The sequence below is a fragment of the Vanessa cardui genome, chromosome 3 (assembly GCF_905220365.1).
Source record: "Vanessa cardui chromosome 3, ilVanCard2.1, whole genome shotgun sequence".
NCBI classification, from domain to species: Eukaryota; Metazoa; Arthropoda; class Insecta; order Lepidoptera; family Nymphalidae; genus Vanessa; species Vanessa cardui.
In genome coordinates, this window is record NC_061125.1 from 14,148,287 (window position 1) to 14,162,566 (window position 14,280).

General features: G+C 30.4%; 2 protein-coding genes and 1 long non-coding RNA gene across 3 annotated transcripts; 1 reads left to right on the plus strand and 2 right to left on the minus strand.

The window, feature by feature from the left end:
* Nucleotides 1–1,926: 1,926 nt before the first annotated feature.
* Nucleotides 1,927–4,418, minus strand: LOC124543805 (aminoacyl tRNA synthase complex-interacting multifunctional protein 1). Its single transcript, XM_047122111.1, has 3 exons — nt 4,167–4,418; nt 3,493–3,972; nt 1,927–3,156 (listed from the first exon to the last, which is right to left on the minus strand). The coding sequence occupies exons 1-3, from the start codon at nt 4,269–4,271 to the stop codon at nt 2,869–2,871; spliced, it is 873 nt and encodes a 290-aa protein (XP_046978067.1). The 5' UTR covers nt 4,272–4,418; the 3' UTR covers nt 1,927–2,868.
* A 761-nt stretch (nt 4,419–5,179) lies between these two features.
* LOC124543806 (polycomb protein Scm) lies at nt 5,180–11,599 on the plus strand. The gene is made up of 5 exons (XM_047122112.1): nt 5,180–6,779; nt 6,928–7,225; nt 7,898–8,116; nt 8,812–9,036; nt 10,028–11,599. The coding sequence occupies exons 1-5, from the start codon at nt 5,728–5,730 to the stop codon at nt 10,160–10,162; spliced, it is 1,929 nt and encodes a 642-aa protein (XP_046978068.1). The 5' UTR covers nt 5,180–5,727; the 3' UTR covers nt 10,163–11,599.
* On the minus strand, nt 8,004–9,571 carry LOC124543807. The gene is made up of 3 exons (XR_006967495.1): nt 9,480–9,571; nt 8,823–9,023; nt 8,004–8,096 (listed from the first exon to the last, which is right to left on the minus strand). It is a non-coding gene; the product is annotated as an uncharacterized LOC124543807 (long non-coding RNA).
* Nucleotides 11,600–14,280: the final 2,681 nt, after the last annotated feature.

The following is a 14,280-nucleotide window of genomic DNA, read 5'->3' on the forward strand; positions in this document are numbered from 1 at the left end:
TGCAATCAATTCTACTATTTATATTTTTTTATGTGTGACTGTTTGATTACTTTCTTAAAAGTATGTAACTGCCAGCCTGAATTATTTTTTACAATAAACTAAAGCCAGACGATATTTTTTACATATTCCAATGTATTATTCAAACTGTAATAATGTATTATCATGATTCATTTATTCCTTAAAAAATCAGTATTTTTATATTCATAAAAGAAAAAAATATATATTTAGGTAGAAAATTTAGTATTTTAAATGTGGCGGTGGTGGTTTTAAAAATACTATAACAATATTTAATGTATATTTTTGTATTTTATGATAATAATAGTTTTAATTTTTATTGTATTATTGTATTCCATATTCAATTATATTATAAACTATGTTATATGTTATTCATAATAGATTTACTTAACCAAAGATTTTTATATATTTTAGTGAGGATGTCACAATTTTATCTTTGCCGTAGTAGCGATATTACTGGCAAGTATTGTTGCTAGGGAAATCGAAACGCAATGATAGTGAGTTGGCAATCGTACTTACACGATAACTACATACCAACCATTATTCAATCGGGTTTTATAAAACTTTCTTAAATCTTTCTTATCAAAATTGATATGTATAATTCTTTTTCTATAAAACAATGCATAATAAAAATCATTCATCAATATATTTTCATAATAATACATTATGAGAAGCAAAATGTACCATTAAATGCAATATTTATGGGCAACTTGCTAACCGCTTATTGAAAAATCTTAATGACAGTGTCATTCAGGATGATGCATTTTCTACTGTCAAATGTATGTTCCATACATAAAGGAGTTATATTAAAAACTATTTTCTTTCATATTTGATTTTTATAAGAAATAATATACGAATATACCTACTGCTCGACTTGTAATAAGTCACGGGGTCCGCGTACTGTAACTTTGCCGCTCTGAAAGAAGGCAGGAGAGAATGCGCAGTTTTAGTATAAATAATTTATTCTATAAGTCTTACGATATCTAAAATTAAAGGAAAATATTTTTGATAACTAATTAAGTGAATGTCTGATGATAAATATATTGGTCCGGTTTTAGCGTATTTGTCAAAAACCTACCATCATAAACTCAAAGTAACGAAGCCAATTGTCGACACTATGCTCCTTACATTAAAATAACTATAGAGAAGATGAAAAAAAATAAAAAGACTTAACACCTACTGTGCGTTGTACTATATGCAAGGGTGAGTCATTTAGATCGTAATATTGACTAATGCGCAATCAATTGCTGCCTATACTTCAGAGCGGCAAAGTTACGTAACTCCAGCTGAAAATAACACATTTCTTTAGTTTTACTATGTAATTTAGCATTTATTGCTTCGTTTAAATTCCCACTATATTTATATAGTAATTATTATTAACCGCATACATGCACCAGTACCCAGAATTCGGTACAAAAATATATTATATGTATATTAGATTGTATAATAATTACAAGCAACTAATGGAATTGAATTAAAATTAAATGCTTTTCGAAATAGTCACAGTATTTGTACTAATAATAAAAATATTAACTATTTCTAGAAATAACTTTATTGGTACATATCTGATGGTAAGCATGTCATTATATTATCATATCATGATTATATTATTCAACATTTCAGAGAAGTTGGATTTAAAATTGGAAAATTTTATAATTACTACATCATATAGAAACATTTGAATGTTGATGGGTATTGGACAACATATTTCTTTTAATGAAGTGAAAACAACTATATTCATAATTATTTATCTTTACTATGTTTAGTATATGGATACAAAATATAGTATATGAATACTTATTTACAATTACTGATTGTATTATTTTTATTATGAATTTTACAACATGAAGTCTAAATACCCTGTTTAATTATTATATCATAATTATAATATGTTAGACATTTCACTATCCATTTGTAGTCTTAATTTACATATGTATATAGTGCTCAAATAATAATAACATAAATAATAGCTCTTATCGATACAGACATGAAGACGGGAGTACATCAATTACATGTTATATACTACATAAAATAATTATATATTTTATAGAATATTGTGTGCTAAAGTAGACCTAGTTTCTGTCACATTATAATATATTAAGCAATTAAAACAAGATGTCGTACTTTGTAGACAGTTTCATCATTGCATCATATGCAAATGCACTAAACTAATGTTCAAATTTTCCACTATAATAATATTGTAACTTAGATGTTGGTGAAACCATTCTTGTGGTGATACTTAAACAATGGAACCTCGTTGAATGAAGCTTGCCTGCACACTTGTTGAATACTTACATATAGACAAATATTTTCTTATTAGATGACCTACACTGTTGTAGTTTTTTCTATGACACTGTATAATCAATTGTTATTAACAAATGAAGATAATTTTTATACAAAAGGTTGCAACACAGGACCACAGAGTATGATAAATCATTAATGCTGAAAGCTATAATCTTTGTGGTGTTAATGTTAAAGTTATTTTGTCACATCTATCTATTTTTCTATCTTTAAAATATAAATCAAGTAACTAACAGTAATTTGTTTGTTAATGTAGGCTCTCATATATGTATAATGATTACAAATGTAATATATTGTTGATATTGCTTACATTTCTGTTTTATTTCTACAAACCTCTCCCCTCTTCTTTATATTTTTACCTGTCATACCTTTTATAGGACAATCAGTTACTCCTGTCTACCTGGGTATGTGTGAGTGAAATATTTTATTTTGTGGTTTGTGTAAAATTCTAAAATTTGGCCAATCTTAAAAGCAAAGTTCTTTTAAAAATAAAACAAGTTTCACCTTCAAAATATCATATATTGTAAAGAGTGATAATAAATAAAAAAACAATTACTTAACATGTACACCCTTCAGAGTAGGTGCTGTAATAGTACCCTTTCCGGGCACAATTAAAGGAGTTCCCTTATAACAAGCAACACCTTCATCATTTGTTTTGAGATCAGGGGCACAAGTTTCAAATATCTTTTTCTTAGGGTTTAGTTGTGCTTCTGGTTCCCGAGGATAGCCTTCACATGAAACAAGATCACCAGGTGTAGCTCCATTGGGTGGGATAAGAACTTCTACTTTTTCAGGTGAAGAAGCACACATAACCATTGCTTCTGAGGTAACTCCACGCATCTACCAAAATTGAGATACATTATGTTAATCTTAGCTTATATTATAAATATGAAAGTGAGTGTGTTCATTACAATTTTAAATCTTAACTGATCATCTGCAAATCATGAAATTTTGTATACAGATAGATAATCATTTGTAAAGAAAAAATATCAGAACCTAAACTAATCTTTTGACTGCTTTAATATTATTCCCCTGATGTAAATACAAACTAATATAATTATAGTATAAGTAATGTCTAAAGTTTATTAGACAAAATATTTACGGATGTCAATGATTGTCTTTAATAACTTAATTAATGTTATTCTTAAATAGTACTATTAAATTTTATTCTATTACCTTAACAGGTTTCAAATTGCAAAGAACCATAACAATCCTCTCTTTCATTTCTTCAATCGGAACATGATTTACGAGACCTGAAACAACTGTCCGTGGGTTATCTTCACCACAGTCAATCTTTTCCACATATAATGAATCTGCATCAGGATGTTTATTTATGTCAACAATTTTGCCAATTCTTAGGTCCAACTTTCTAACATCAACAATTGGTTCGACGATTGTAACTTTTTGCACTGGCTTATCTTTAATCTTTTTAGCATCCTTTTCTTTTTTCTCTTTTTTAGGAGCAGGTTCCGCATTATCTATTGGTATTGAAGCAGCGACTGTTTTACCAGGTAATGGATATTGCTTTTTACCATTTTGTATTTCAAGTCTTATTAACTCAGCTTTTGCTTTTTCAACCTGGCTCAATAAAGATTCATTTTCTTGGGTCAACTGTCGTATTTTTTCTTCGACTTTAAACTTTTTAACTTCTTCTAGCTAGAATAATTCATATATTATGATTAACTTATGCTCACCAACATAGCTACAAAATTAATTCAATGAAACGAACATAAATATTTTACTTCTAAATAATTTAGATTTATGTCAGTAAATATAAATGAATAAAGTGTAAATTAAGAATAACATATACTACGGAGTAGTTGTTTTCCGTAGAAGTAATATCTTCTAACCTTATTTTTTAATTCAGCTAAACGTTTCTCAGCCTTTTCGGCATTATTAATTAATTTTACTGTTGCATTATTAGACATTTTTCTTATAACAATTCGGAAATTCATACACGAACTTTAAAATTAGCTATTAAAATCTTTCAAAAAGTACCAACCACTACGTTTGGCCGATACCTGAAAATGATAACCTACAAGCTTCTTAGTAATTACAACCTCAGAGCTTATTTTTACATTGTACGTTTGACAGTTGACACATCATAATTCTTGTTTTGATACGAGTTTGGAAATACTAGATCTCTATGGACCTCACAGGCTATTTTCAAAAGATGAAGACATGAATATAGTAGTAGTCTTTGCTATAAAGTATGCAGTACATTATCATTGCTTTATTGAATATAGTGTTTTACTCTCCAACTCAATACGTAAATAAAATTTAGAATTAAATTTATTTATACTCATTGGGTTGATAACTCATTCTGTGCAAGCGGACTGCGGAACATTAAAATTGAATGGTAGAGAATTTGAAATGATTGTAAGTTGTAACTAAAACTGTATATGTTTAAAAAAATATATGTATATTTATGACGGATACGTTTGATTTTGAGAATTATTTTTCATTAATAAATGTATTGAAAAAAGCTATAATCCAATGGTTTACCGAAACTGAGGTGTGATCGTTCATAATGGTAAACAATCACTAGATCACTGAAACCTTGATGCCTCTGCTGTTTTTGCGGCCTCTTATATTAAAAAAAGGGACTCTTGTAGACGCTCATTAAAGCCAAGATTCTACCAAGATTTTATAGGAGAGACCTCAAGACCTTGAGAACTTCTATTACACGAGTTACCGAAATATTGACTGATCTCTAAACTACTTCTTCGAAGTGCCGAATAAGAAGGGCAGTTTCTTTACTTATTCGGATTTTATTTAGAGCTGTAGGGTTGTACAATTATTGTCGTGTATGATTGCATAAATAATAAATAGATTGAAAGGTATTTTTTTTATTTATTTAATCTTTGTAATAGTTCCTGCCGTTGAACATCCGACATATAATTATACCTTTTCCATTTACCAATAATAGTCTGCCTAATTTTTCGGCCAATAATTTGTAAAATTAATTTTCGGTTAATGATGGGTAGCTGCCAACAAATAGATTTGTTTCCCGTTTTATATTATTGTTAATTTACAATTTCATCATTTGTAAATAATAGAAGTGTTTTCTACTTTGTCCTAGCTACTCTTTTAATTATTTGATTATAATGGTATTATATTATCAAACTCTTATATATTTCAATAGTAATTGAAATATACAAAAATACGTGGCTGTAGAAATGGCAGCACTATGCAACTACATCACTTTAAAAAAAAAAATTAACCAACATGGCTGTTGGAATGGCGTCATAAATAGTTACTGACGTTGTTTATATTTGTGCAAAAATAATTTGTCGTTGTGTTACTTTATTTACAGTCTTTTTTGCAGTGTGTCAAATACGATGTAATAATTGTATTGATCGTGTAAATGGACGATATACGATAATGTGTTAAGAACCTTGCTGTGAAACAATGTCAAACAATACTGTCGGCTCGTCGGGGCATGCTCCCGGCAAAATACGTGGACCTGGAAGACCGCCTAAACGTACATGTACTTGGTGTGCTGAGAGCAAAACTCCTTTAAAGTATGTTTTACCAACCGAAAATGGGAAAAAGGAATTCTGTTCCGAAACGTGTTTGTCAGAATTTAGACAGGCATATAGCAAAGGCGCTTGCCTTAATTGCGACAATGTTATTCGCGGTAATGCTCCTTCCAGTAGCAAAAACTTCTGCTCAACGTATTGTTTAAATAAATATCAAAAAAAGAATGAAAAACGAACAACTTCTCCACAGTCTGGTAATGGAGCAAATGGTACTGAAAATCATCCCAATAATAATTCCGCGGGATCATTTTATGATATTTACCAGTTGTTTGATTGGAATGAGTATATGAAAGAAACAAACAGCTCCGCAGCACCACAAGATTGTTTTAAGCAAGCTCCAACACCACCAGTGAATGATTTCAAAGTGAACATGAAACTGGAGGCCTTAGATCCTCGAAACCTAACTTCCACTTGTATAGCTACAGTTGTAGGTGTTTTAGGGCCGCGGTTGAGGTTAAGACTTGATGGAAGTGATAACAAAAATGATTTTTGGAGGCTTGTTGATGCTGGTGATATACATCCTATTGGTTACTGTGAAAAGAACGATGGTATGTTGCAGCCGCCTCTTGGTTTTCGTATGAATGCTAGTAGCTGGCCAATGTTCTTACTCAAGACGTTAAATGGTGCAGAAATGGCTCCAGCTAAAGTATTTCAAGAAGAACCACCGACTCCTAAATCAAATGTATTTGTTGTTGGTCAAAAATTAGAGGCTGTTGATAAAAAAAATCCCCAACTTATTTGCTGTGCAACTGTTGGGGCAGTAAAAAATGACCAGATACATGTTACTTTTGATGGTTGGAGAGGTGCGTTCGATTACTGGTGTAGATATGATTCGAGAGATATTTTTCCTGTTGGGTGGTGTGCAAGGGCAGGTCATCCTTTGCAACCACCAGGACAGAAAAGTGCTAGTGCACCATCTAGGTAAGGCAACTGTTCTAATATATCATTTTTATGAAAATTATTATGTATCATATAAATAAATAATTAACAATAAATATTTATACATTTATGATAAAGATAAAGGGATATCCCTAAAAAAAAATTAACATATAAATTTCTCTAATTTCAGGTTTAAGTTCCGAACTAGTGGTATCCCCAATCCCGCCTTACCGGAAGGTGGATCTACAGGAACTGGAAATACTAATGGAACAAATACAGTGACTCCTATTGCAAATGTGGTATTGCGTCTACGAAGTAGCTGTACTGGTGGTAGTTCTGCATTACCAACTTCAGTGACAGGAGTGGGTGCCTCCGGTGCTGCTGAAAATCTTGTCAAGGAATTGCTCAATTCTCACTCAGACCCACAGAAATTGACTCGGGCAATACTCACTGCTTCAAGTAGTTATTCAAATATAACTAACGTTCAGGTGAGGAGAGATTGATAAATGTGAACTTAAAAATGTCTTCTTCAACGGTCATTTTTAATGTTCTTATATCAATATTAAGTCAAATTTAAGCTTTATTTTATTTAAGTAGGCTTTTAGAGGCACAGTTGAATTGTTATTGTTTAAGGATAATTTTAATAAAATGGTACCATCTACTTGTTCCTAAGAAGAACCAGCAATACTCATGGTAGATATTGCATGCATAACAGATTTATTTAAATTTATGTTAATTAGGGTTATATAAATTTTGTGTAGATATTTAATGAAGTATAGGGACATAAAGAAATACATAAGCTTAAAATGCAATTTTCATTCCTGTGATATAAATATAATATCTGAGTAATAAATATAATAAGGGTTTTGTGTTATGTTCAAATCTAAGCTAGAAAAGAAAAGTTTGAATTGCTCATTATTACGATGGGATTGCAGTTTTTCAATATTTTGCTTCTTTTTTGAACTTATTAAAGCGAATAACTTTTTAGGATACAATATGTGTCCACAAAATCATCACATGTAGGACACTAATGCTAAGTAGAATATTGTTTGACAATACCATTTAAATTAATAATATTATAAACTAATAAATTGTGTGAAAGTGGCAAATATTAAATATAATGTTAAATAAAATAGTTAAGATTTCATAAATTCTTACAGGTTTCTTCCGGAAGTAAGAGTTACTCAGTAAAAGTACCATTGGAGTTGACAACAGATGAATTAAAGAACTGGTTGAAGTTAGTTTGTGCTGGTGTAGGATGCTGTGTTGGAATGATAGAAATAGACACAGGAGAGGCTGCTGGCCGGCCTTGCACACTGTGTGGTGAATCTACTTCTAACACTGTTACATCTGCAGCTCCTGTGAAAAGGGCAAAAAGTGTAAGATTATCTTTCATATACTATATTGCAATTATTGAATGTAATAAAAACAATCTTTTATGTTGTTCATAAAATTCCTTTAAATTACTAAATATATTACTTGATAATATTACATAAGTATAAACAATTTCTTTATTAAGGAATTATTTAATATTATTATAGACATTAACTTGCCCATAATATCCTTATTTTTTTGGTATATAGGAATGACAGCTTTCATGATATATGTTTTGTAGAAATGATTTTGCCTTGGATTGGTGCCTTGGATTTTGCCACAATATGGATGATTTAGTCACCTACATTCTTGATTTGTAGATAGAGTATAATAAAATTCTTGTATTAGCCCATGGGATTCGGGGTTTCATTCTATCCCACAGACAAGCTTTAGTAGTTATTTAATAATTTTTTATATTTAAAAAAAAGTAAAGTAAAGTAACAGCCTGTAAATTTCCCACTGCTGGGATAAGGCCTCCTCTACCATTAAGGAGAGGGTTTGGAACATATTCCACCACGCTGTTCCAATGCGGGTTGGTGGAATGCACATGTGGCAGAATTTCGATGAAATTAGACACATGCAGGTTTCCTCACGATGTGTATGATGATGAATTATAAACACAAATGAAGCACATATATATAGTGTTGTTTCTTTTCTTTTTTTTTTTAATATATATATATTTATTACAATAATATTACAGGAGTCACCTACTGGTAGCCCAGTAAATGGTTCTGGAGAGGCATCGGGCGGGAAGATGGCGCGCGTGTCGCCGGAGAGGCCGGAGCCCGCGTCGTCCACGACGGGCGCGCCGCCGCCGCCCTCGCCCGCCACGGCGCCCGCCGACTGGTCCGTGGAGGATGTGATAGGCTTCATAGCCGCCGCTGACCAGGCTCTAGCGGCTCATGCTGATCTCTTCAGAAAACATGTAAGTTGTTATAATATTTTACAATTTATATAGTTTAGATTCATAAATAGTAATATTCTTCGGGTAGATAATATTTGTATTTCGAAAAAGAGATTGAAAAAAAGAAAATACTCACATAATTGTTGCATTCTTAGATATAATATAACTATCTTAAATATGTCTAAGAATGCAGATGTATAAAAGTCAAGGCTTGGAATACTATTTTAAATAAATTGCTTACTATAGTGGAATTATTGCCCAAATGTATGTATATGTATATGTATAATATTAAAAAAACTCCAAAATCGATTAATTATATTAAGAAAAGCATTTAAAAAGGAAAAGTTTTCGTTCTTCATTTTATATGAGTTGTATAAAAATAATAAACAATAGTTTTACGATTAACTGGAGGGGAATAATAGTAAGTGTACGTTAAAAGGCATTGTTAATATAATATTTATTACCATATGTTAATATGATTGTGTGTCATCAAATATTAATGCACCAATAGAATGATATTAAAAACCGTTTTTTTTTACTAATGCCGTAAATATACGCGAATCCGACTCGAAGGACCAAAAATGTAACATTAGAGAAAACGCGATTTTATACCACTGCTTATCTGACCTGCCTGACGGTCATTCCTAAAACTTTTTGGCAAGAAAACTTACTTTAATGTTAGAAACTTTAATACTACTAAATAATAGTGACATCTATTGTAAAGTTTGCACGATCCATCTATAAAGATAAAGAGCACCTTACTGGTTTTTATCTTTATAGTGGCCAGTTTAACACTGATTTATCTCAACTAGCTCAAGTTGTCTTAGTATTAATAATTACCAAATAATCTCAATCTCTCTCAAATGTCATATAAATATTAAAATTACAATTATGCGTAATTAATATACTTCTGGTTAGAAATACTATGAAAATATTCTATGTTTTGGCCTTGTTTTATTGAAATTTTATACATAAAATAGTAATTGACATAAATCACTTTTATTGTTTACAGGAAATAGATGGAAAAGCCCTGCTATTACTGAATTCAGATATGATGATGAAATACATGGGATTAAAGCTTGGCCCTGCATTGAAAATATGTAATTTAGTTTCGAAAATTAAAAATCGTCGACACTATAGCACTTAGTTATAAAACACTAGTAAGTTTTGAAACTATGAGTTTCGGTTTTAATAGTGTAAAATATAGCATTTGCTTTTCAAGTATTTTTGCAAGCATTTCATACAAATAACTATTTCTCTTGCTATGTATAACTTCACATTGAATCTCTGCATCAAATTGTTTATAAAAATAATCACATTAAAAAGAACAGTACAAAATGTAAGGACAGTTCTATTTGAAGGTTATTTATGACTATTTAAAATTATTGATTTTATAAAACCAAACAAACGCTGTTCAGAGTTTTAAAGTGTACAATTTAACTATTTCTTGTAAGATAAAATAATAGTATAGTCATGTAAATAAGTATTTTCATTGAGTGAACATGCATTTAATGTAGTTTGTACTCATTTAGCAGCATGAAATTGTATTATCGTAAGACTTGAGAGTTTGTTATACATTTTGCTTTATTATTTGTTATTTCTCTTGTATATACTTTAAAAGAATTGGCTAGTCGTATGCAGTACTATGCATAATCAAATAACGCCTAACGGTTATTGTAGCCCCTACAATTTGGTTGAGTAAAACTTTTGGATCAGTATCGTAAATATTATTCATTCGAACACCGGAACAATATTCTTATATAAATATTAATACGATATTGAAGCCAGTTAAATTATAAATTTCATTTGTAATATCGAATGATTAAATTCTATACAATGTACAGAAATTTTATTGTAGATTAGGGTCTTAGTGCCTTTCAATAATTAGGTGTACTTAAAATGCCTGTCCCTCTAGGAGCAAGTTCTCCGACCTCATTGAAATGATAACTCCAATAATAATAAATATTATATTTAGGAAATATTGTCGACATAACTTATTTAAAAAAAAAAATATTTACAATGTCATTAGAATCTGTGTTTGTTATAGATATTGATATGACCCTGTCTATTTTAACTAGTGATGTTCCTCGTTTGTCATTTTGATGTTTTTTTTTATTTGACAAGCAATTATTTCATGTATATCTTTATATGTTTCATAATAATAATAATAAATATAATTTGCCATTTGAAGGGTTATTATAATGTGATATTTCACTGTTATCTGTTATAGTGATAAATAATTAAAATATAATAAAATTATGTTGCATTATAAATTAAGTGATATTCTAAGTTTATACATGACATAACTACTAAGGTGTAGAACATTATATCATTGGCGCGTTGCCCATATTGTTGCTGTAAATATTTTTAATTTGTATTTCGAATGTACTTTTTTTTTTTAATTTAATTAAAGTTCCATTAATTAGCTTTTACATAAAACATAATGATTGCATTTTTTCATGAAAAATAAATAATTTCGATTTCAGTCTGGTGTTGTGACTTTGATTAATTTAGTATTTGTTTTTTTTTTTCTTGTTTAAATAATTATTATTTATGAGTCAATACTTTAAAAGATATCATAAAATGTAGCAATAAATAATGTGTTATCTAATATATGTATTCACTGTTTCAGAGTACACGCGATTATAATGTATGGGTCTGTAAATAGTACATAGGTACAATAGGGGGAATGTGAAAGTGTTTTCACATTACAAAGCTATTATTTTATTACGGTAGAATTTTTAATAATTTTATGTAAATAGCTGAATAATGAAACAGATGTGTATAAATAAAATAAAGTTCGAATATAATTCATGTGTTTTTATTTATTTACAAGTCTGGTAACACTAAGAAAAATACGGATGCGTTCTATTTAAAAAACGATGAGTAACATAAGGCTCTAAATTAATAAAAACATAACTCGTGTTAAAATTAATTGCACTTAATTAGTTTGTTCCAGTCTACACGCATATTTTTTAATTTAAATGCATAAAATGTATCCGGTACGTAGTTATTTGTCACAGGAAGAAGGTTAACGACATGACACACATATGTCGAATAATGCATGGCTTTTGGAGCAGACTAAGTGAATATCTGCTTGCATATTTATAATGCCAGTGGCCAGGGGTTAATGAAGGAGACCAGCTGACTGACATTGGGTGATGATAGTGATGAAATAAAAGATGAAATAGTCACTTCTGTGTATATTTTTATGTTACGTTGGTAGAAGACGATATGGTCCCTTAGTGTAAGTGATCATAGACCACTCCGAAATAGGCTTTAAGCAATATCAACGAAGTTTGAATATACGACTATCTCAAATCACGTCTGACTTGGCCTGCCAAAGTTAGATGCAAATTTCATCAATACATTCAATTACAAGTCATGGTTTGGGTCATAACAATATGCATGTCTTTCGAAAATTCCAGGATGAAATTGTCACATCAATTATAAAAGGCACAAGTGCTACCGACCTTAAGTTAACATTTCCATTCAATAAACGGTTTATTTTCAGCTGCACAATTAAACAGAGCCGATTGGGTTCTTGAAATAAAAAAAAACTCAAAATTAAAATAATGTGTACAAAATTTTTGATGACCTCGACTTCGAGTAGTTTGTATTTCGTACACGGGTTTTCATGGGCACGCTTCTCCGAGGTCCCGGGTTCGATTCCAGGCCGAATTCAACTCGTAAGTACTTGTACGTCGTAAGTACTCATCAAGCGAAAAATCTTGTATTGCCTTACCATAATTAAGGCTAAGCTCAGGAGGGCAGTTATTAGTAGGTTGCAGGATCCTCCTTGATGGAACTCATTACTTACCAAAAGTAAAGTAACAGCCTGTACATTCCCACGGCTAAGATAAGGCCTCTTCTTTCTAAATTACCTAAAGTACGAGGTAAATTTGTTTGGTAAATAGATAGCATTTGTAGAAAACCTTATCGTACTTCCTAATATCGCTCCAATGTCAATAGGTACCTACTTCATTTACATATTATATCTATAAATTTAAACTACTAAATTTTATGATTCCTATATTTAGAATCATGAACTCCATAGGTATATACATGTATTTGACATGTTGAGTTCATCTCCTTAGAGCATTAGTATTTATATTGTTAATGTCTAGGGTACAGGCGTTTGCCCACAGCCCAGCACTGAGTATGTAAGTGCTAATGGAATATATCGTTTTTGATAAGTTCATATGCATTTTAATCAACGTTTAGTTAAAAATTATTCATTGTATAAAATAACACTTATTTAAATTTTAATTAAAAAAAAGCAATAGTTATGGTTTCGTTTTACGTTAATTGCTCCACTATCAGCCGTTGCAACAGTGCATTTAACATTTAGAGCAATTTACACACTAATTATTATTATTTTTTCATCTAATGTGAATGTATATGGTGTATGTGTGTACCGCACATAATATCGCTTAATCTTTGCCCTAAACGTTACGTGAATTATGTCAACATTTTCATACAACTATTCTATAAAGTTAATGGAATATAAGTAAGTAGGTAGGTAAGTATCTGTTTTAAGAATTGACAACGCTATGTGTAACTTTTATTTGAACATTGATTCAAAAATTACGAAAGTTTTAAGCCATGCTTTAAAAACGAAAGTTTTTTTTTTTATATCCGGATTATGCAAGCATAACATATAACATATTTATCCTATCTACTACTCTGTAGCATTATGGCTAGTTTTTATTTATTTGTTTTATTTGATGTAAATCGACATTATTGAATAATACGTTACTATGAATAGTAACGTAATAAAATTGCTTTTGCCTGATTGCAAAAATATTATATCAATAATATAATGAGGTAAATTCCTTCCAGATAGATTTCGACTATTTTCTAGTAACACAATTAACCAAGTGCCCAAGAAGTAAGGCATAAACCGGCGCAAGACCAATGACTTTAAGAGCTTGATGAGTATAGAAGTGTAAATACTGTCAACTTCCGATATCCGTTCTGCTAAGGCTGAGTATTACAGAAATTTGGTGGCTAGCCACTCGAATGAAGTAGGAGTTTTACATAAGCATGTTAACAAATTTGTATTTAAAAATTTACTAAAGTATTTTTTATCATCATTTTATTTAAATAAACTGTGTGAATTGCTAGTTGTAATAATGCCCTAATTAGTTAACAAGCTAAGATTAAAAGACTAAGATGTTTGTGGTATGTTTATTCGGGATTCCCGCTAAAACTACTCTAAATACGACAGATTTTACGATAAAGCAGTGGCTTTGTCCTTGAGTA

What these genes read in the sequence shown, in the direction of transcription:
- LOC124543805 (XM_047122111.1), bottom strand. Translation starts at nt 4,271, where the DNA reads ATGAATTTCCGAATTGTTATAAGAAAAATGTCTAATAATGCAACAGTA. An exon ending in TAGCTGAATTAAAAAATAAG is followed by an intron (nt 3,973 to 4,166) that starts GTTAGAAGATAT and finishes GAATTATTCTAG; the next exon opens with CTAGAAGAAGTTAAAAAGTT. An exon ending in GCAATTTGAAACCTGTTAAG is followed by an intron (nt 3,157 to 3,492) that starts GTAATAGAATAA and finishes CAATTTTGGTAG; the next exon opens with ATGCGTGGAGTTACCTCAGA.
- LOC124543806 (XM_047122112.1), top strand. Translation starts at nt 5,728, where the DNA reads ATGTCAAACAATACTGTCGGCTCGTCGGGGCATGCTCCCGGCAAAATA. An exon ending in CAAATATAACTAACGTTCAG is followed by an intron (nt 7,226 to 7,897) that starts GTGAGGAGAGAT and finishes AAATTCTTACAG; the next exon opens with GTTTCTTCCGGAAGTAAGAG. An exon ending in CTGATCTCTTCAGAAAACAT is followed by an intron (nt 9,037 to 10,027) that starts GTAAGTTGTTAT and finishes TATTGTTTACAG; the next exon opens with GAAATAGATGGAAAAGCCCT.